The sequence below is a fragment of the Panulirus ornatus genome, chromosome 4, assembly GCF_036320965.1.
Source record: "Panulirus ornatus isolate Po-2019 chromosome 4, ASM3632096v1, whole genome shotgun sequence".
Classification (NCBI taxonomy): Eukaryota; Metazoa; Arthropoda; class Malacostraca; order Decapoda; family Palinuridae; genus Panulirus; species Panulirus ornatus.
Window position 1 is genome coordinate 51,248,005 of NC_092227.1, and position 22,500 is coordinate 51,270,504.

The 22,500-nt window shown below is 43.9% G+C and overlaps 1 protein-coding gene across 8 annotated transcripts in view; it reads right to left on the reverse strand.

Moving 5' to 3' along the window:
* The window catches only part of LOC139766161 (sodium channel protein 1 brain-like), a 940,735-nt gene that overhangs the window by 878,303 nt on the left and 39,932 nt on the right, over nucleotides 1–22,500 (reverse strand). For all 8 annotated transcript variants that reach the window (XM_071694448.1, XM_071694434.1, XM_071694479.1 and 5 more), the window contains one exon: nucleotides 13,953–14,170. In XM_071694448.1, the coding sequence (XP_071550549.1) occupies nucleotides 13,953–14,170 (218 nt within the window). The remainder of the gene's footprint in view (nucleotides 1–13,952; nucleotides 14,171–22,500) is intronic.

The following is a 22,500-nucleotide window of genomic DNA, read 5'->3' on the forward strand; positions in this document are numbered from 1 at the left end:
ATTTTGAAAGAAATTACGTTTTCATTACCAGTGAGAGAACGAAGATAGACTCATCCCTCAAGAAGACTTATCAAAAAAATATATTCATGCCGATTCTGAGGATAATAGTAAAACCGATAATGATAAACTTCAAATTCTATAGTCTGTGCATATTAAATTTTCAGTCAAACGCAATTCTTAAGTTTATCATATATATATATATATATATATATATATATATATATATATATATATATATATATACATAGAGAGAGAGAGAGAGAGAGAGAGAGAGAGAGAGAGAGAGAGAGAGAGAGAGAGAGAGAGAGAGAGAGAGAGAGAGAGAGCGTAGGTGAAGGTCGGAACTATAAACTAAATCATTCATACCTCTCTCACATCAGAGTTTATAAAAGGTGTGTTAACTCTCCGATGTTCGTGCGAGATCAATATATACATTACTTCACCCTTGAAATTTACCTTCAACCTCTGTCCTCATTTCTCGCCTCTGGGGAACAGGAAATTCCTAACAACCTGAGCGAGTTCCTTAACCTGACGGATGTTCTTAAAACATCTCGGGAAACGTAGGAATAAATTCTCTTCCAACCATAACATCAGGAAGTTTCGGGATTCAATATCAGGCCTCAGGTCAATAGGCGTGTTCATATGTTATCCCACCACATTCGGGCCGGTCAACGTCTTCCAGACATCACAGCAGATAAGGCTTCAACCTCGAAATACACTCTGCATGACCACGACGACTGAGTGCATGACAGCAATTAAGATGAACTCGTCCTCGAGATACACTCGTGTATATTATGAACTAACACTTGAGGTGAACTAGTACGTACTTCACATGAGCTACTACTTGACATGATACAGTAATAGACATCACCAGGTACATGACATGAACTATGGGATAACCTCACTCGAATTCATGAGACTTCGATTCCTGTTTCTTTGGTGGATGTGAACCTCATGGACGCATCATGACATACTTACTTTGTATCACTTCGAGTACAGAAGACCTTACGTTACACTTCGATGACGAAGGAGGTCTGGCCTCCATCTTAAGAGTTCTGTCTCAAGAAAATAAAAGGACACCAATGGAACAGTCGCACGCTGGATAGACGGTATCAGGCTTGTTCAGGAAGAGATGATCGTGGTATAAGATATAGTACAGATAAAAGATAAAGAGACAGTGTGGGCATGGGGGGGGCTAGTTGAGCACCCGATCTTATCCCATGGATTCCGTCTCCAGCAGAAAGTGTTGAACGCTACTCCTTCACTGATGCCAAGTTCAATATTTTCGTGTCTAGTTAATGACAGACATTAGATTCAATATACACAACACGGATCTGGATGCCAAGACGCCCTTCCTACAACCTATCTACTTCTTTCAGTGTGAGGTCAGGTCTTCAATAGGTCTTCAACCACCAGGTCATTTGGTCCCGTACGAATGACCTTTTGGTCCCACGATCATCCGACCCTCCAAGAGCCTAGGGCAACAATCCCCTCCACCACACACACACACACACACACACACACCCTCTCCCGGGCCTCTGGCGCCTGGCATCTGTCTTAGCCGATGAGACAATATGCCAAACTTTCTAACCTACGGCCGAGACGGGACTTACTTGTTGCCCCGGGGGTGAGCTGCCGTCTCACCTTCCCTCCCCGAAGAACGACCTCACTATGGCATTAGCATCTGTGTGTTACGAGGAGAGAGAGAGTCTTAGACTCGTGTTGTCCCGTCTCTTAATCTTGCATATATCTACCATGTCTTTACTCGTATGCTCACACACACACACACACACACACACACACACACACACCCAATGGTCAACACCTCGTGTTGACCATTGGTCAGTGACGCTAAGCACTACACCACGGAGGCCCGTGTGGGTGTGTGTGTGTGTGTGTGTGTGTGTGTGTGCGCGAGCGCGCTCGTGGGCTATAAACAGATACTCCACAAAAGGTAAAAAAAAGTTACGTCGCGATCATCCAAGATTGCTGTTGGTAAACAAGGACAAGAACTGACTCGAGCAAACAGACAAACAAATCCTGCATGTAAACAAACCATCTACTTTACCTCAAGAGATAACGTAGGAAGAATAAGACACCAGAGAAACAATGGATTCTGAACCAAATGTTTTCCCCTCACAAATATTTCGTTTTATAAATTTATTCATAAATTTCCCGACCCAAACCACGAGTGGTTATGATCATCCGCCGGAAAATACGCAAAATACGTGAGCGAAAAAATCCTTGAAGAATCCATTAACCCCGGCTTTCATTCTCCATAATTACCTCTTATTATGCAAACCATCAGAGACAGACTCACAACCTGCATAAGATATGAGCCTCCTGCCCTTCCTCTCACACACCAAGCTGACCACACGACCCGTGCCAGGCAACACACGGAGGAGATGAAGGGCAGGGGTGTGTGTGTGTGTGTGTGTGTGTGTGTGTGTGTGTGTGTGTGTGTGTGAGAGGGAGAGAAGACATGACACAAAGTAAATCCTCATAACACCTCCTCATCCTCCTCGCTCCTACAGCTGTGCCCCTGGCTCAGCACCAGGGTTGTTCGTGTCAGTGAGCACTATGAATCTATCACCTTCAAGAAAAGAAAAGAAGAAAAAAAAGAGACAATGAAATCCATTCGTGCTTTTGGCTTTCCCCTTGTGCTGTATCCTCCCTCTCTCTCTCTCTCTCTCTCTCTCTCTCTCTCTCTCTCTCTCTGCAATTATGTATACATGTATGCAATGTGTATCACCAGACTCCACCTGCATGAGGTTACAAAGCCAGTGGAGAGTCAGTGGACGAAAAGGAGTACAGTCTGGTCGAGAAACATCTCACTCCAAAGGAGGTTTATCTGCCTTCAACACCACTACAAGCAACGTAGTTAAGGATACAGCAGTAATGGTCACATCACGTAACCTAACCTGTCTTATGATAGCCTTCTGGCAAGTGATGTACGACACACAGAGTCGTACCCAGGTGGATAAGTCGTTCTATCCTACTCAAGTCGTCGTACTCATGGAGTAAGTCGTCGTACTCATGGAGTAAGTCGTCGTACTCATGGAGTAAGTCGTCGTACTCATGGAGTAAGTCGTCGTACTCATGGAGCAAGTCGTCGAACTCATGGAGAAAGTCGTCGTACTCATGGAGTAAGTCGTCGTACTCAAGTGGCTAGGTCGTCGTACCCAAGAAGTCAGTCGCCGTACTCATGAAGCAAGTCGTCATACTCATCAAGTAAGTCATCGTACTCATGGAGTAAGTCGTCGTACTCATGGAGAAAGTCGTCGTACTCATGGAGTAAGTCGTCGTACTCATGTGGTTATGTCGTCGTTATGAGAGTGTGTTACGTTGTCTAACAACACGTCTGTAGCCAGCCACCAGTAGTGGACGACCGAGCCCCTCCACTAGAGAGGTCCAGACCGCTTGTTAATGGACAGAGGAGAGAGACGTGCAACGGGGGTGGGGGCAAAGGGATGGTATTGACCCGTACATGGCCTGCCACCCCTTACCCACTACCTTTAGTGACGGGTGGTGGTGGTGGAGAGGGGGGAGGGGGTTCCTAAAAGGGGAAAGAGGGGGTTCTAAAGGAGGGAGGAGGGGGTGGAGGGTAGTCCTAAATTGCGCCGCAGGATCGCTCTACACAAGGGGAATATATTTCAGCGGGGGAAAAGTTAGCATCCCATGTGGCATGACTGCATGCAGAGAGAGAGAGAGAGAGAGAGAGAGAGAGAGAGAGAGAGAGAGAGAGAGAGGCCCACGTCGTAGGACCAGGACAATCGAGGGCCACCGTCACACTCGAGCTGTTTCGACCAGCTGACCGACACGGCGGTAAAATACAATTACCGTCCGTTGTTTGTTGTTTTCGAGGCTACGATGGGGGAGTAGAGGAGGAGGAGGAGGAGGAGGAGGAGGAGGAGGAGGAGGAGGAGGAGGAGGGGGAGGAGGAGGAGGAGGAGGAGGAGGAGGAGGAGGAGGAGGGGGAGGAGGAGGAGGAGGGAGGTAGCGAGTGTTACTTCTCCCCTATCCCTCTCCTGCACTCAGAGAGACGATTACAGCAGCTCACAATGTCCAGGTGTTCATAAGTACGTCATAAGAGACTTCAGAACTTTGCGAATACCTGCAATATATATATATATATATATATATATATATATATATATATATATATATATATATATATCGCACAGGCACGGGAGGTTTGTGGCGAGTCGGGAGTGGGTTTAATGGAAGAGGCAGTTTATTCCACCAGGCTATGTTGGTAAGGAAATTGGTGGAGCTGCGTAAAGAGACGTGGCTACCGTTGAGAGAGAGAGAGAGAGAGAGAGAGAGAGAGAGAGAGAGAGAGAGAGAGAGAGAGAGAGAGAGAGAGAGAGTTTTCACACAAAATATCAAGCCCTCACTCGATTTAGAGGGAGAGAAAAAAAAAAAGTCTTGTTTCCTAACCTTTGTAATATTAATCAACACTGTGAACGTGTCACTGTGAACACCAGCAGACCCAGAGGAGCGTCTGTGCTTCTCGCAGCCAGTCTGTGCACACACGTACTCTAACACACCGACCCCACCTACACCGAGTCGAGCACGGACGGGAATGCCTCACACCTTCTGTGGGGATTCAGTTCTGTTCAACTGGAGTTCTCGTCTCGAGTCACAGCGGGGTGACAAAGATACGAGGACGCACAGAGGTGCCCTGCCAGTACTCTCTCTCTCTCTCTCTCTCTCTCTCTCTCTCTCTCTCTCTCTCTCTGCTCACTAGGAATATATAAAATAAATATGTCCAGGTCTGAACTCCTGCACGTTATATTTTGATTACATTTTCTTCTCTTTGATGATAAAGCGAACTGTTTATGGCTAGCGTCTGATATATCAATCTCGACACACACACACACATACACACACACACACACACACACACACACACTATATATATATATATATATATATTACAAGTTACGGAGCCCACCAACCCTTGACCTAAGACAGGTGACATATGACCCGCCCACTGACCTGAGGAGAGGTTGTGGATAATCCTCTGAATGACACAAGCCATGATCAGATCAGGTGACCTGGCTGAAATTAGGGTAGAGAAAATGACAGCAGAGTCTGCTGTTTTTCTGCTGAAGGTACAATAAGACAATGTCTTATTGCACCTTCAGCAGAAAAAAATAGTATACTGTTTTCATGTTCTCTACTCTAATTTCAGCCAGGTCACCTGATCTGATCATGGCTTGTGTAATTCAGAGGATTATCCACAACCTCTCCTAAGGTCAGTGGGCGGGTCATATGTCACCTGTCTTAGGTCAAGGGTTGGCGGGCTACGTGACTTGTCCTTCAAGCCTGGTGGCCGGTCATGTGACCTAACTTTAAACCTTGTCTGTCTGTTCATTTCAGTCGGCTGAAGAAGGTCCTAGACTCTGGACCGAAATATACTGGCTCTTCTGTTTCTATATATATATATATATATATATATATATATATATATATATATATGGGAGCGGGGGGCTGGAAATCCTCCCCTCTCGTTTTTTTTTTAATTTTCCAAAAGAAGGAACAGAGGGGGCCAGGTGAGGATATTCCGAAAAAGGCCCAGTCCTCTGTTCTTAACGCTACCTCGCTAATGCGGGAAATGGCGAATAGTTTGAATATATATATATATATATTATATATATTAATATATATATTAGATATATGGGAGCGGGGGGCTGGAAATCCTCCCCTCTCGTTTTTTTTTTAATTTTCCCAAAAGAAGGAACAGAGGGGGCCAGGTGAGGATATTCCGAAAAAAGGCCCTGTCCTCTGTCTTAAACCGACCTCGCTAATGCGGGAAATGGCGAATAGTTTGATATATAAATATACTATATATATATATTATATATATATATATATAATATATATATATATATATATATATATATATATATATATATATATATATATATATATATATTGGAAAAGAATACACGAAACAGAAGAGCCGGTATATTTCGGTCCATAGTCTGGAACCAGGCTTCAGCCAACTGAAATAAAGACAGAGACACAAGGTTTAAAGGACAAGTTACGGAGCCCACCAACCCTTGACCTAAGACAGGTGACATATGACCCGCCCACTGACCTGAGGAGAGGTTGTGGATAATCCTCTGAATGACACAAGCCATGATCAGATCAGGTGACCAGGTTGAAATTAGGGTAGAGAACATGACAGCAGAGTCTGCTGTTTTTCTGCTGAAGGTACAATAAGACAATGTCTTATTGCACCTTCAGCAGAAAAAATAGTAGACTGTTTTCATGTTCTCTACTCTAATTTCAGCCTGGTCACCTGATCTGATCATGGCTTGTGTCAATCAGAGGATTATCCACAACCTCTCCTCAGGTCAGTGGGCGGGTCATATGTCACCTGTCTTAGGTCAAGGGTTGGCGGGCTACGTGACTTGTCCTTCAAGCCTGGTGGCCGGTCATGTGACCTAACTTTAAACCTTGTCTGTCTGTTCATTTCAGTCGGCTGAAGAAGGTCCTAGACTCTGGACCGAAATATACTGGCTCTTCTGTTTCTTGTTTCCTTTTCCAATGAGGGACGTTCGTGTTACATTTATACACTTTTTGGATTATATATATATATATATATATATATATATATATATATATATATATATATATATATATATATATATATATATATCATATTTTTGTAGAGACAGAGAGCGTCGATCGAGAATACATCATACACCAAACACTCTCATGGAATCTTTTCACTAATACACTCATTACCTAGAATTCTAACCATGATCGAATGGAAATAGCTTGAAAAAATATCTTAACATCATCAACTTACTTTCGATTGAAAAGGAAATTAATTTTCCAGACAAAAATGGAACCCCTCTACCCTCAGCAGGGAAATGGAAACCCCCCTTACCCTCAGCAGGATAAGGTGGCTCCACATAGATAATCTAGTAAAGACGCGAAATTCAATAAAGTCTACGGACTTCTCCATCCACGTTTACTTACCTTATTACCGCCACCCAGAGCCACGACCAGTAGTAGGCTACACAACTGGTTCAATCGTCTTCGATCGTTTTTCATTCATTGAACTTCAATGTAAACTGAGATGTCTTTTATTCCCCCTCTCTCTCCCTCCCTACCCACCTGCATCATCAACACTGTGAGGGGTGTTCTCTCTTGCTCTTTAAGACAATCGTTTTCTAATTAAAGAGAACAGTTCAAAGCTTAGCTTCCTGCCTAATAATTATTCCCAGACACTTGGCGAGTAAGATTAAGAATTCCTACAGAGAGGCGTGGTAAAAATCTTCCTCTTGTTGTGTTGTCGAGAACAATGGAGAGCAATATCCTGGCTATTCCATTTCAGTGAACCAAAAATCTGGTCGTATTGTTCTCTGCCCGACACCTCATTCCTGGCTCACGTATTTACTCCATCATATGGATGCGTGTGTGCATTAATGTTCACGAGTTGTTCACGAGTCCCTTAATGCTCCTAATGACTCGTTAGAACTTAAGGTCTTATTTATAGAACACTGTCTCGTTCTCTCCGTCTTATTTATAGAACACTGTCTCGTTCTCTCCGTCTTATTTATAGAACACTGTCTCGTTCTTTCCTCTAGTGTGTGTGTGTGTGTGTGTGTGTGTCAGATAGATAGATAGATAGATAGATAGATAGAGAGAGAGAGAGAGAGAGAGAGAGAGAGAGAGAGAGAGAGAGAGAGAGAGAGAGAGAATGTTTCTTGGACTGCATATTTCTTAATCACGGATACAGCATATGAGAAGTCTGTATGGTTAGTTTCGTAACGGAAATACATGTTTGGATTCACAGGTCGGCTACTAAACATATTGTTCTCTCCCTATATCACTTATTTTTTCTAAGTTCATTGAAAACGAGGATTTAAACTCACTAAGCGTGTGGGTACGACCCTTGAGCATGACGGTACGACCCTTGAGCATGACGATACGACCCTTGAGCATGACGGTACGACCCTTGACCATGACGGTACGACCCTTGAACATGACGGTACGACCGTTGAGCATGACGGTACGACCGTTGAGCATGACGGTACGATCCTTGAGCATGACGGTACGACCCTTGAGCATGACGGTACGACCCTTGAGCATGACGGTACGATCCTTGAACATGACGGTACGACCGTTGAGCATGACGGTACGACCCTTGAGCATGACGGTACGACCCTTGAGCATGACGGTACGACCCTTGAGCATGACGGTACGACCGTTGAGCATGACGGTACGACCGTTGAGCATGACGGTACGATAGTTGAGCATGACGGTACGACCGTTGAGCATGACGGTACGATAGTTGAGCATGACGGTACGACCGTTGAGCATGACGGTACGACCCTTGAGCATGACGGTACGACCCTTGAGCATGACGGTACGACCGTTGAGCATGACGGTACGACCCTTGAGCATGACGGTACGACCCTTGAGCATGACGGTACGACCGTTGAGCATGACGGTACGACCGTTGAGCATGACGGTACGATAGTTGAGCATGACGGTACGACCGTTGAGCATGACGGTACGACCCTTGAGCATGACGGTACGACCCTTGAGCATGACGGTACGACCGTTGAGCATGACGGTACGACTCTTGAGCATGACGGTACGACCCTTGAGCATGACGGTACGACCCTTGAGCATGACGGTACGACCCTTGAGCATGACGGTACGACCCTTGAGCATGACGGTACGACCGTTGAGCATGACGGTACGATAGTTGAGCATGACGGTACGACCGTTGAGCATAACGGTACGACCCTTGAGCATGACGGTACGACCCTTGAGCATGACGGTACGACCGTTGAGCATGACGGTACGACTCTTGAGCATGACGGTACGACCCTTGAGCATGACGGTACGACCCTTGAGCATGACGGTACGACCCTTGAGCATGACGGTACGACCGTTGGGTATAATGGTTCAACGTATAACCTGACCCTTCCGAATTTGTGTTAAAGTCGAAGGTCAGGACCATCATAATAATCAGTGGTCGTCCCGTCGTGCACAAGAGGTCGTAAAGTCGTGTTCAAGGGGTTAGATAAACTCTTTTCAGACTGGAATCTGATTGGTGGTGGCCACAGCAGACCTGCCAATGAGGAGGTGGTTCTGTAACAGTGATGTACAGTGTACCACTATGACAGTGATGTACAGTGTACCACTATGACAGTGATGTAGAGTGTACCACTGTGACAGTGATGTACAGTGTACCACTATGACAGTGATGTACAGTGTACCACTATGACAGTGATGTACAGTGTACCACTGTAACAGTGATGTACAGTGTACCACTGTGACAGTGATGTACAGTGTACCACTATGACAGTGATGTACAGTGTACCACTATGACAGTGATGTACAGTGTACCACTATGACAGTGATGTACAGTGTACCACTGTAACAGTGATGTACAGTGTACCACTATGACACTGATGTACAGTGTACCACTATGACAGTGATGTACAGTGTACCACTATGACAGTGATGTACAGTGTACCACTGTAACAGTGATGTACAGTGTACCACTGTGACAGTGATGTACAGTGTACCACTATGACAGTGATGTACAGTGTACCACTATGACAGTGATGTACAGTGTACCACTATGACAGTGATGTACAGTGTACCACTGTGACAGTGATGTACAGTGTACCACTATGACAGTGATGTACAGTGTACCACTATGACAGTGATGTACAGTGTACCACTGTAACAGTGATGTACAGTGTACCACTATGACACTGATGTACAGTGTACCACTGTAACAGTGATGTACAGTGTACCACTATGACACTGATGTACAGTGTACCACTATGACACTGATGTACAGTGTACCACTATGACACTGATGTACAGTGTACCACTGTGACAGTGATGTACAGTGTACCACTGTGACAGTGATGTACAGTGTACCACTGTAACAGTGATGTACAGTGTACCACTATGACACTGATGTACAGTGTACCACTGTAACAGTGATGTACAGTGTACCACTGTAACAGTGATGTACAGTGTACCACTGTAACAGTGATGTACAGTGTACCACTGTGACACTGATGTACAGTGTACCACTGTAGGTATCACACTGGGTAGTCCTCGTATCATGACTATTATCGTATCATCACCATCACTTCCACCACCACCACCAGTATCACCATCTCCACCATATTCACCATCGCTAACAAGATAACATCTATGACCGTTGTGAAGAACAATATCACTGTCATCTTTATGACCATCATCATCACCATCATCATTTTCATCATCTTTACCACCATCAAACTCATCACTATCAGCATCATCTCTGATCATCCCCTTCATCATTGTTATCAAAGTCATCACTATCAGCATCATCTCTGATCATCCCCTTCATCATTCTTATTAAAGTCATCACAACTACCATTATCATCACTAGAATCATCATTACCACGAAGGGCATCACTGCTATCATCACCTTCATCATCATCACCATCATCACTATCATCACCTTCATCATCACTATCATCACCGACCATCATCACTATCATCACCTTCATCATCACCTTCATCATCACTATCATCACCTTCATCATCACTATCATCACCTTCATCATCATCACTATCATCACCTTCATCATCACTATCATCACCTTCATCATCATCACTATCATCACCTTCATCATCATCACCATCATCACCTTCATCATCACCGACCATCATCACTATCATCAGCATGACTGCCATTAAAGCCATTACCACCATCGCCATCGAGATCACTAACAAGTCTGTCATAATCATTATCACCATCATTACTATCACCCTCCTGCCCAAAACCCCCCCATATGACCTTAATCACATCCCTACCACCATCATTACCATGACCACCATCATTACCATGACCACCATCATTTACATGACCACCATCATTACCATGACCACCATCATCACTATTGTCTTCATATCTACCACGCCATTCAACAGCAGGATCATCACTATCATCATCACCATCACCACACACGAGACACGCACTGGCCATACTTACAGCTTCTCCTAAGATCAGTTCTTTATACCTCCCTTATCTAGGCACATCCTGGCTGGTTCACAGACGTGGAACCAGTCATATGGAACATTACCGAACATGGAATTATAAAGTTAAAGATCCTAACATTATCATTAAGACATGATTACGTTATCTCTTTTAATTCCTTTTCTTTTTAAACTCTTGTGATCTGCAGGTGAGACAAGTGGAGTACAGGTTAATATCTCGACGAAGAGAGCAGAGTAGAGCGTCAGTATTGGAAGCCTTCAAACCCACCAACAGTTGACGAATAGGATGTTAAAAAAAAAAATTCATAAAAGATCCACAATCCAATCTTACACAATCCGGCGAATCTATAAACTGTGTGTTACCAGTGGCTCGCTCAGCGCATGATGATAACCGCAGGGGTCACAGTGGACGACCTTGAAGTGTTACAGACCAAGACATCAACAACGTTGTGAACCAACTCTATAACATCAGCAAGTCCGCACGGACGGCATCATGCACCGAGATGTAGGAGAACCTCCCAGTCACGCAACATAAGACTGGTAATATAGTTACGAACCATCATGTGTATATATATACGACAACGGTAATGATAATAACAATAACAATAATGATAAGTGTATTATAACAACAACAACAACAATAATAATAATAATAACAATAATAATATTAATAATGATAATAATAACAATAATAATAATAATAATAATAATAATAATAATAATGATAATAATAATAATAATAATAATAAATGGTAAATCTAATGCTACACCTCAATGGCACAGAATCATATTCCCTGCCACTATTATAACTCAGTCAGAAAGCCGTGGGATCTGAACTCACCTTCATTGAATTTCAGGCCATCTAAAAGGACACTAAAGCCTCTCTTATTCTACTGGGATCCTCTTCCCCTTTGGATGAGAATATCTTTCATTTATGTTAGCCCCAAATCCTTACGAATAACGTCAATTCGTGACAGTGCAATATTCTAATAAGAAAGGTTTGACCACATATATATATATATATATATATATATATATATATATATATATATATATATATATATATATATGGCATTGGAAAGATACACTATCAGTATAAGCAAACCTATGGACAGCAAGTGGGTGAGGAGACACACACACACAGACACACACACAGCAGCAGCAGCAGCAGGGGCATGAGACACAGCACACTAGTGTAGGGCCAGACCACTACACTGCAAACAAGAGGCTAGGAGATGAGGACAGCTCGCGTCCTCCCGCAATCTTCCCTCATTTTATGGCCAGAATCATCACGCCTCCCTAAACATGCGTGCAGCAGGTTGGTCAACAATACACAGGGCTTTCATAAGCAATTTCTTACAGACTGGAGAACAGAAATGGTTATCCAAAGCTATTCCAATGTCTTTCCCCCCCAAAGCTATATTTTATCATCTTAATACATTGCTTAGGTTCCTGGTCAAACAGAAGCAGGGTTGGGTGTACCCAACTCGTATCCAGCATGAAAGGAAAACGTTCAAACAAGATAAAAAAAAAAAAAAAAGAAATGAAAATATTTTACTTACCTGGTCATCTCCAGTGTGTTGTGTGCGTGTGTGTGTGTAAGCATCCTTAGATTAACAATATCACCTGCTATACAAAGGTTAACACATCACCATACGTTGCTTGCCAGGGTAAGCAAAAACCACTACATGAGGAATCATCAACAGAGTTTCTTGTATTCATTTGAAATCAAAGGATCTTTTCTTTTTCCTCTCTCTCTCTCTCTCGGCTAGAGCAGTCCACCATCACCTCCAGTGGCAAGCCAAGGCATTTCCTCCCCAACTGAAGATTGTTTTTCACGGGAAACACTACATTCTGGTCAAGTACACTGTAATACACTTCACTATTTGCATGGGTTGTTCTGTAATCTTTTATCTTCGTAATGCCCGCTCCTGTTTCACTTTCCATCTTCATACGCACATTTTTCCAGAGTTGTGCAACAAAGGAGTTTTGTTGAGCTTTGAAATAAAACAAAAACAAAAACAAAAAAAATTCTCGAGACATGATCTCAGTTAAGCTCCCAGGCAACAGCACAACGCTGGCCGTCTGAGGGGAAACAAAAGCTTTAGAAACCCGCTCTACGTTATCTAGTTTTTTTTTTTTCATCCTTCACGCAAGGATCAAAACGAAGAAGGCTCTGCTCTTCCGCTGCCTTTGCATGGGGGGGGGGGGGGGGGGTTGAACGTGCTTGCGGGGTGGGGGGGGATAAGGGGTGGTGGGGCACCCCCTCCTCCAAGAAGCTGGGGCGCCTCTACCGGGTGGCCAAGCAGGGCAAGCAGCCAGCTTCAGCAGCAACAAAGCAGTTCCTACGGTCTGCCACAGCTGGACGCTTTCCGGAGGATGCTGCGAGATGCAGTGTGTTTCACGGCGGGCGTCGTCGCCGCTTACCCTCGTACAAAACTTATCAAAGTCGTAAGTTTACAAATAAAAAAAAAAAGGTGTGCTTGTGAGTGTCATACGAGAGCCATGAAAGGAAAGATGGGTGTGGAGCTCAAGTGAAGAGAGGCGCTCTATTTGTGTAAACATGTGTTTCAAAAAAGAAGAAAGGGAGAGTGTTTGCGTGGTGAGAGCCAGCCAGGTGCGGGGTGTAGCCTTCGCCATAACACCGTGCACAGTATAAGGCTGGAAGCCAATATAGAGAGCGGGGGAGGTGCGTGCGCTGGGTGGTGGTTGAGGCTCGGGGGGGCTCCCCGAGTGTTGGTGATGGTGAGGAATGGTGGTGGTGGTGGTGGTGAAGGTGGCAGGTTGTGGGGGTTAAGGTGGGGGGGTTGGGGGGGGGCAGCAGCAGCCTCAGTGCACCAGCTGGGCTCGACAGCTGGACGTGTGACAGCAATGGTGGCGTGCTGACCAACACCCTCAAATGCTCCAAATACCTCGTTCTTCTGCTGCAGGGGGAACCTCGGCCCCTTCTTCTTGTCCCAGCCAAAAGTGTTGTCGAAGCAGCCGCAGCAGGCGTCGCAGGCCAGCGGGTCGCGGTCAGCCTCTGAGAGCCAGGGGTCGTGCGCGTTGCTGAGGAAGTTCTCCAGCCCCGTGGCCAGCCGCTGCAGCCACCGCGGCCTCTGCTTGACCGGAGGGTCATGGCCGCTAGCGTCTACCGCGGCCAACCACGCGCCGGAGGAGGTGGCGGAGGAGGAACGGGGGGAAGTCACAGGTTAGTAAGAGGTCAGACAAAGAGGTTAGTAAGACGCCAAACACGAGTTATCAAAGAGGTCAAACAAAGTCATCTCGAGTGAGAGGCGCCATCGCCTTCCTCCGAGAAAGGAATTATAGATTAACTCTAGGAAAAAATTAAGAATAAATACGAGTAAACACACTAGAGAATAAGAAGTAATTAATGCGATATCTACTGAAAAGGAAGACTATGCATTATAGTGAAAGAGGAAAACACTAACTAACTCCCTATGTGAAATATACATATGTACATATTGTCTTTGCTCTCTACCAAAGCTGCTAGGAAATGTAGGCTCTTCTTCATCCTAAAAATCTAGACTGAAAATCATGAGGGAGAGAGAGGGAAAGTGAAGGAGAGCAAGAAGCAGGCAGAGTAGTGGTAAACCTGATTACCGTGGCGCGAGTCTACCTCCCGTCCAGGTTAGCACGACCTGCCATGCACAAGGAGGAACTGTTATTACCACACTGGCTGGACTACTGTGCCTTGGGCCTGACTGATGTGTCTGACAACTTACTGACTAAGGGTTCTGAGATGTTGCCTAACTGGACTACGTTACTGGAGACTGACTTAGGCCACAGGACTTCAGTCACTCTCTACAACACATGATAATCTCTGAATGACCTGAAGTCTTTCCTACTTTACAGAGCTTGTCTCAGTTATATTGTCAGCAGTGCATGATCCCTCATCCTGATTTTGCTGAAACTGCACAGCACATGATATTCTCTCTTCTGAATGAAGTAATGTACATCATATCTGACACAAAGACAGGTTTCTTTAGCTTTATTTTTCCACCTAATACTAATCATTCGCTACTGGATGTCTGATTATATATATATATATATATATATATATATATATATATATATATATATATATATATATATATATATATATATACATATATATCCTATTCGAAAAACTTCATAATCATTAAGACATCTCTGCCCTATCATAAACAATACAGAGCTAACTAGAGTTAGGTCAAGAAGGACAAGTTATGGTATCAATACAAGTTAACAAACTTTTCCCTATCATTTATTCATATCATTTACGTAATCAGGTGAAAGAATTACATATAATATTTACTTCACTACCAGTGACTGACTACACACTAAGGAAATTACTGCAGCTAATTGGGAGGACTACCAAGCTGGGCCCGTGCCGTCGCTAAATGTAACATTTAGTAAGCTTGACAGACAAGAGATGCTGAGGCCAGCCACACCAAGGCATTAACAGGGTGGTTGACACGTAAGGGAGGGGGAAGGGCTCGTGGTAACTACCCTACATGACAGTCCACAACATTGAGGCTCCTTGGATTACTATCTACCAGGTGACTGACAGCATTGATAAAGGCTCAAGTTAGCAATCTACTGGGCGGTTAAGAGCAAAAAAAGAAAAAAAAATGTTAATATCAGGAGGCTGACTGAAGCTGTTTGAAGGATGGTTCACAACATGGAAGGCTTAAGGCAACTATCTACACGTTGGGTTAACACGGCAGACGAGAGAGGAGAGGATGACAGGAGTGGTACATGGTGGAGAGCTGACGATTCGCGCGATGCTCATAGCTCGTTCAAAGATCCAAGAACATTTCTTTTTCTTTTTTCTCCAAAAGCGTTTCCCCCGGCTTGTATTGTGATGGACGTGACGCATCTTCAATATATCGCCTAAGCGATGGACATCAAGGTTTTACAGAAGGTGCTTAAAGTAGTATTTCAAGAAGCCAAAGTACATCATGTAACACACGAGTGCGAATATTTCCCACGCCCCCATAAAGCATTCCACCTCTGAGCAGGTCACTCCATCTCTTAAATGGAGTCAGTAGTCACACCGAAGTGCCAGGTTACGAGACTGCAGATCGACGATCCCACTGTTCTGGATACCAAACATCGAAGTACACTGTGTGTGTGAGCTCCGCCCGGAGGTACGGGGCACTAGGAAGGTCATGAGGAAGGCAGGGCTGGTCATGAACAAACCACGAAACTCAGCAGCCAGTCATGACTTGGAGGAATGAAACAGAGCGTCACCCGTGAGCCAGCCATTTGTCAAACATGGCAACCATCGGTTGGTAACAAACCAGTCACGAAAGAGCCATGAACTACATATGTGCCAACTCTGAGCAACATTCCAGTCAGCCCAAAGTCAGTTACTAACCAGAGAAAGCAGTTGTGAGGTACACACACACACACACACACACACACACACACACACACACACACACACACAGACCAGCCCTAAATCACACATGAACCTTCCACGAGCCAAACACCAGTGGACCAGGAGCTGCACAAGAGCGACCATGAACCAAAGAAGAGACGCAGGAACGTCGCATACCCTCTGTGGCACCACAACATCAAGGCTGAGCGCCAGGCCAGTGTCGTGCCAAGTGCACAAGTCAGATCCTCTTATCGGCGATGGTATATCATCTCACGTCATCCATATCAATCACGTACAGACACTACTGGGACAGTAAACCAGTACAAGAACAACAGATACGGTTCTCAAAGACAACAGGGCACCCGGTGGCTGCATCAGGATCACACAACACTGAGGGAAAAACCGCTGATAATATCCCGAGTGGCTACACGACCTCAATTTATATACCAAAGCGTCTGGTATGTGGGTTATTGGACCATAAATAAGATCAAATGATTTATGAATACCACGTTTATTGCATCGGGATAAATCGGGGGTTTATCGAAAGCTCTTATGGTATTGTTGAAGTAATTATACGACGCCGAGGCTGAACTTACGTCTCGGTACAGCGGCTGGTGATTTTACGGAGGGAGTCTGGGCTGGGACGTGCACTTAGCTGAGGTGTGTGTGTGGTTAGGGAACCTTACTGACAACGAGGGAGAACAAATAAAATCATAACGTGTATCTTATGATTGTTTTATTCACATGGACCACATCTACTTTTTATACCAAGGGCTCAAATCACGGACATAAGTCCTTCGCTGGGGTAGGCCTTTACTGAAGCTGGTGAGGGAGAAGAAGAAGAAAGGGAAGAGGATGAGAAAAATCTAATAGCTTCTATGGAGGTTCAAAACTTGCATTTCAAACCTCGGGCAGCTCGAAACTGTTATGCACGATATGAGTGGACAAATTTCTAAAGGTTCAGTATTGTAAGGAAAGGAACAGATATCACAAAGCCCCAAACTTGAGTTGCCTAAACGCAGTACCTTGCTTAGTATGGAGTAGTCAAGCTAATGGCGAAGGCATGCACGAAGCCAGTTCTCAGGAGGAGAAGCTGAGATAAACTTACAGAAGGAGGGAGAGAGGACACTAAGATATTTGGAGTAAGAAAATTATGTGAAGACTTGAGGATCAGATTGAAAGAGATGATGAGGAAGGATCGCATATACACTCTGTCAAGTGGGCTACAACCTTCCCAGATGTGGGAGCAGTGCTCCGTGCAAGGATGAATCAAACCTTTGCACAAACGAAGGACTTATCAAGGGGAAAAGAATCCCCGATACCTGATCCGGGTTATACGTTCCTCAGAACCAGTTTCAGCTGTTTGTGCAATATGGGATTTCCACGGCCGATCATATCTTGCGGTCACAACAAGTCCGTTAAGTATGGTATAGGTCAGGGAAGTGCAGAACCACTGAAGGAGAAGGTACGGTGGTTGGGGGTTGTTATGACGGAGAAATAGGACGAAACTGATATTTCAAAGCCGTTACTCTTAACCTGGTCACGTCTGTCCCAACTGGGACATCTTGTCCTCATCCAGTCTGACGAGGACAGGAAGATCGAGAGAGAGAGAGAGAGAGAGAGAGAGAGAGAGAGAGAGAGAGAGAGAGAGAGAGAGAGAGAGAGAGAGAGAGAGAAAGAAAGGGAGGTGGGGAGCTATACATCAGTGATATGCCCAGCCTTACCCCTATGCCACAACAAGACTCAGCCTAGTGTGGAAGAAGCCAGCCCAGAGTCCCGGCCAAAACCCACTCAGCGTAAGACGCACCAGGGAGTGGGAGTTACTGTATGTGTCCCGTCCATCTGTATGTCCTCAGCCAGAGTAGCCACGACCTGGTGAGAACCAGGGACGACACTTTCCAGATTATTCATCACCACACACAGGAGACTTACACCTGCCACTGAGGAAGTAGGGGAAGTCACACTTCAGTCTTCCTTTATCACGAAAGGAAGTTTAAGATCAACTTGGTGTTACTTTCGCCAGAGAAAATGACCAAAGCCAGGCATCACTATATATATATATTTTTTTTTTTTTTGCTAAAAAAAAAAATCACTATATATATATATATATATATATATATTTATATATATATATATATATATATATATATATATATATATATATATATATATATATATATTCCGCCATCGAGAGGAAATTATGTGGAAGTAAGAGAATTTTTTGTTTGACAGAAAACTCGGCTATAATACGCGAGTCTCTTTGTTCGTCTTGCCTGGGAACGTACCACCAAGCCTCGTTGTTTAACCTCACCAAACACGTCAAGATAAATGAATTCTCTCTGTAAACATCCACAGTGATAAATGTTTATGTGAGGAAGGGAAATTTATTTATTCTTTATCAAACTGGTAAAACAAACTATGCCTAGAAAGGGGTTTAAACGATATATACAATACATATATATATATATATATATATATATATATATATATATATATACAGTTTTAAACATGATTTCATAACTCGATTGAAATACAACATAAAAGGCAGAACCGTTTAATCCGAGGATGGACAAAAATTTATGTGCAGTTCAGATATTCATTCACTCAGACAAATGGAAAAAACCGGAAAAAAAAGGTGAATTTTTGGAAGCGATTTAAACGACAAGATCCATTTACCCCGAAGTTAAAGAAATGACTTTTTTATTCGTAGACGAAATTTATCGTAACTGACGTTTAACATACATCACCTAACCCCCCAAAGAAAAAATTATCTCCTAAGGCACAAAAATCTATTCAAAGATTTTTCTTATAATTTTCAGTATGATTTCCTAAGCTTCCATCTATCTAGGTCGTGTAGGTTTTGGGGGGAAAAAATAGAAAGACGAAAAACATAACTAGTGGGCAAACAAATTTCGTAATGAAAAAAAAAATATCGCAAAATCACAGTGAGTAAATTCCAGTTCAACTGTCCCTCAGGAAGATGAGGCAAATACCAGAGGTCATAACACATAGCCTAGCTTGCAGGGGTCACGACACATAACCTAGCTTGCAGGGGTCATGACACGTAACCTAGCCTGTAGGGATCATGACACCTAACCTAGCCAGCAGAGTTCATGACACATAACCTAGCCTGCAGGTGTCGTGACACTAACCCAGCCTGCAGGGGTCATGATACATAGCCTAGCCAGCAGGGATTGTGACACATAACCTAGTCTGCAGGGGTTATGATACATAGCCTAGCCAGCAGGGGTTGTGACACATAACCTAGCCTGCAGGTGTCGTGACACTAACCCAGTCTGCAGGGGTCATGATACATAGCCTAGGCAGCAGGGGTCATGACACATAACCTAGTCAGAATAGGTCATGAGACACCCTAGCCAGTAGGGTCATGACACATAAGCTAGCCAGCTGGGCCATGACACATAAACTAGCCAGAATATGTCATGAAATAACCTAGCCAGTTGTGATCATGATACATAACCTTGTCAGCATGGGACATGACACATAATCTAACCAGAAGGCGCCATGAAACATAGCCCAGCCGAAATGGGTCATGACATATAACCTAAGCAGAAGAGGTCATGACACACATAAACTAGCCAGAAGAGGTCATGACACACATAACCTAGCCAGAAGAGGTCATGACATAACCTAGGAAGCAGAGGTCATAACACATACCTAGACAGCAGAATTCATGACACATACCCTAGCCAGCAGGGGTCATGACACATAACCTAGAAAGCAGGGGTCATGACACATATCCTAGCCAGGAGAGGTCATGACACATAATCAGCAGGGGTCATGACACATGACCTAAGAGGCAGGGGTCATGACGCATAACCTAGCCAGCAGAGGTCATGGCACATACCCTAGCCAGCAGGGGTCATGAGACATAACCTATCCAGCGTGGGTCGGGACACACAACCTAGCCAGCAGGGGTCATGACACATAACCTAACCAGCAGAGGTCACGACACATAGCCTAGCCAGCAGAGGTCACGACACATAACCTAGACAGAAAAGGTCATGACACATAACCTAGCCAGCAGAGGTCATGACACATAACCTAGCCAGCAGAGGTCACGACACATAACCTAGCCAGAAGAGGTCACGACACATAACCTAGCCAGAAGAGGTCACGACACATAACCTTGCCAGAAGAGGTCACGACACATAACCTAGCCAGAAGAGGTCACGACACATAACCTAGCCAGAAGAGGTCATGACACAATCTAGGAAGCAGGGGTCATAACACAACCCAGCCAGCAGAGGTGACGACACATAACCTAGCCAGAAGAGGTCACGACACATAACCTAGCCAGCAAAGGTCACGACTCAACCTAGCCAGCAGAGGTCATGACACATAACCTAGCCAGCAGAGGTCATGACACGTACCCTAGCCAGCAGAGATCACGACACATAACCTAGCCAACAGAAGGATATAGCTCACCCAACAGTACTGCCATAGCCTACCACACGTATCCCTATCATGACACACATCGAGCCCGTTGCAGCAGACACGTCTGCTGGGTACTCTCTCTACTGACTTCATTCACAATACATCTCCCATCACTAACACTGTCTCCGTCACACACTGAATTACTCTCTCTCTCTCTCTCTCTCTCTCTCTCTCTCTCTCTTATATATATATATATATATATATATATATATATATATATATATATATACATATATATATATATCTTTTTTCATCATACTTTGTCGCTGTCTCCCGCGTTAGCGAGGTAGCCGAAGGAAACAGACGAAAGAATGGCCCAATCCACCCACATACACATGTATATACATACAAGTCCACACACGGACATACACATACCTACAAATCTCAACGTATACATATATATATATATACACACAGACTTATACATATATACACATGTACATAATCCATACTGTCTGCCCTTATTCATATATATATATATATATATATATATATATATATATATATATATATATATATATATATATATGTGTGTGTGTGTGTGTGTGTGTGTGTGTGTGTGTATGAATTTCCCAGGCTCCGTCCAAAAGTGGTTACACCGCGAGCAACAGTCATTACGGGGAGGCTGTATCATTCACAATGGACGAAAAGGATTACAGTCTCGTCAACGAACTTCTCAGCCAATAAAAGACCATCATTTCCCTGCTCTTGTGTGGCGTGCAGGAGCCTCATATAATGGATCCTGAGGTCTTATATATTTATATATATATATATATATATATATATATATATATATATATATATATATATATATATATTATCCCTGGGGATAGGGGATTAAGAATACTTCCCACGTATTCCCTGCGTGTCGTAGAAGGCGACTAAAAGGGGAGGGAGCGGGGGGCTGGAAATCCTCCCCCCTCTTTTTTTTTTTTTTAATTTTCCAAAAGAAGGAACAGAGGGGGCCAGGTGAGGATATTCCAAAAAAGGCCCAGTCCTCTGTTCTTAACGCTACCTCGCTAACGCGGGAAATGGCTAATAGTTTACAAGAAAAGAAATATATATATATATATATATATATATATATATATATATATATATATATATATATATATATATATATACTTGTTAGCCCATTTTCGTGTTAGCGCAGTAGCGATATATATATATATATATATATATATATATATATATATATATATATATATATATATATATATATATATATATATATCCTTCTTTTCTTCTTTTTCTTTCATACTATTCGCCATTTCCCGCGTTAGCGAAGTAGCGTTAAGAACGGAGGACTGGGCCTTTGAGGGAATATCCTCACTTGGCCCCCTTAAGGATGTGAATTGCTTTAGATATGTGGGAGCTCACTTGGCAGCTAATGGAACCATGGAAGCGGAAGTGAGTCAGGATGGGGGAGGGGGCGAAGGTTCTGGGAGTGATGAAGAATGTACGGAGAGAACGTCATCTGGGAGAGCAAAAATCGGTATGTTTGAAGGAATAGTTGTCCCAACAATATCACACTGATGCGAGGCGCGGGCTATATATAACGCTGTGCGGAGGAGGGTGGATGTGCTGGAAATTAAATGTATGAGGACAATATGTGGTGTGAGGTGGTTTGATGGAGT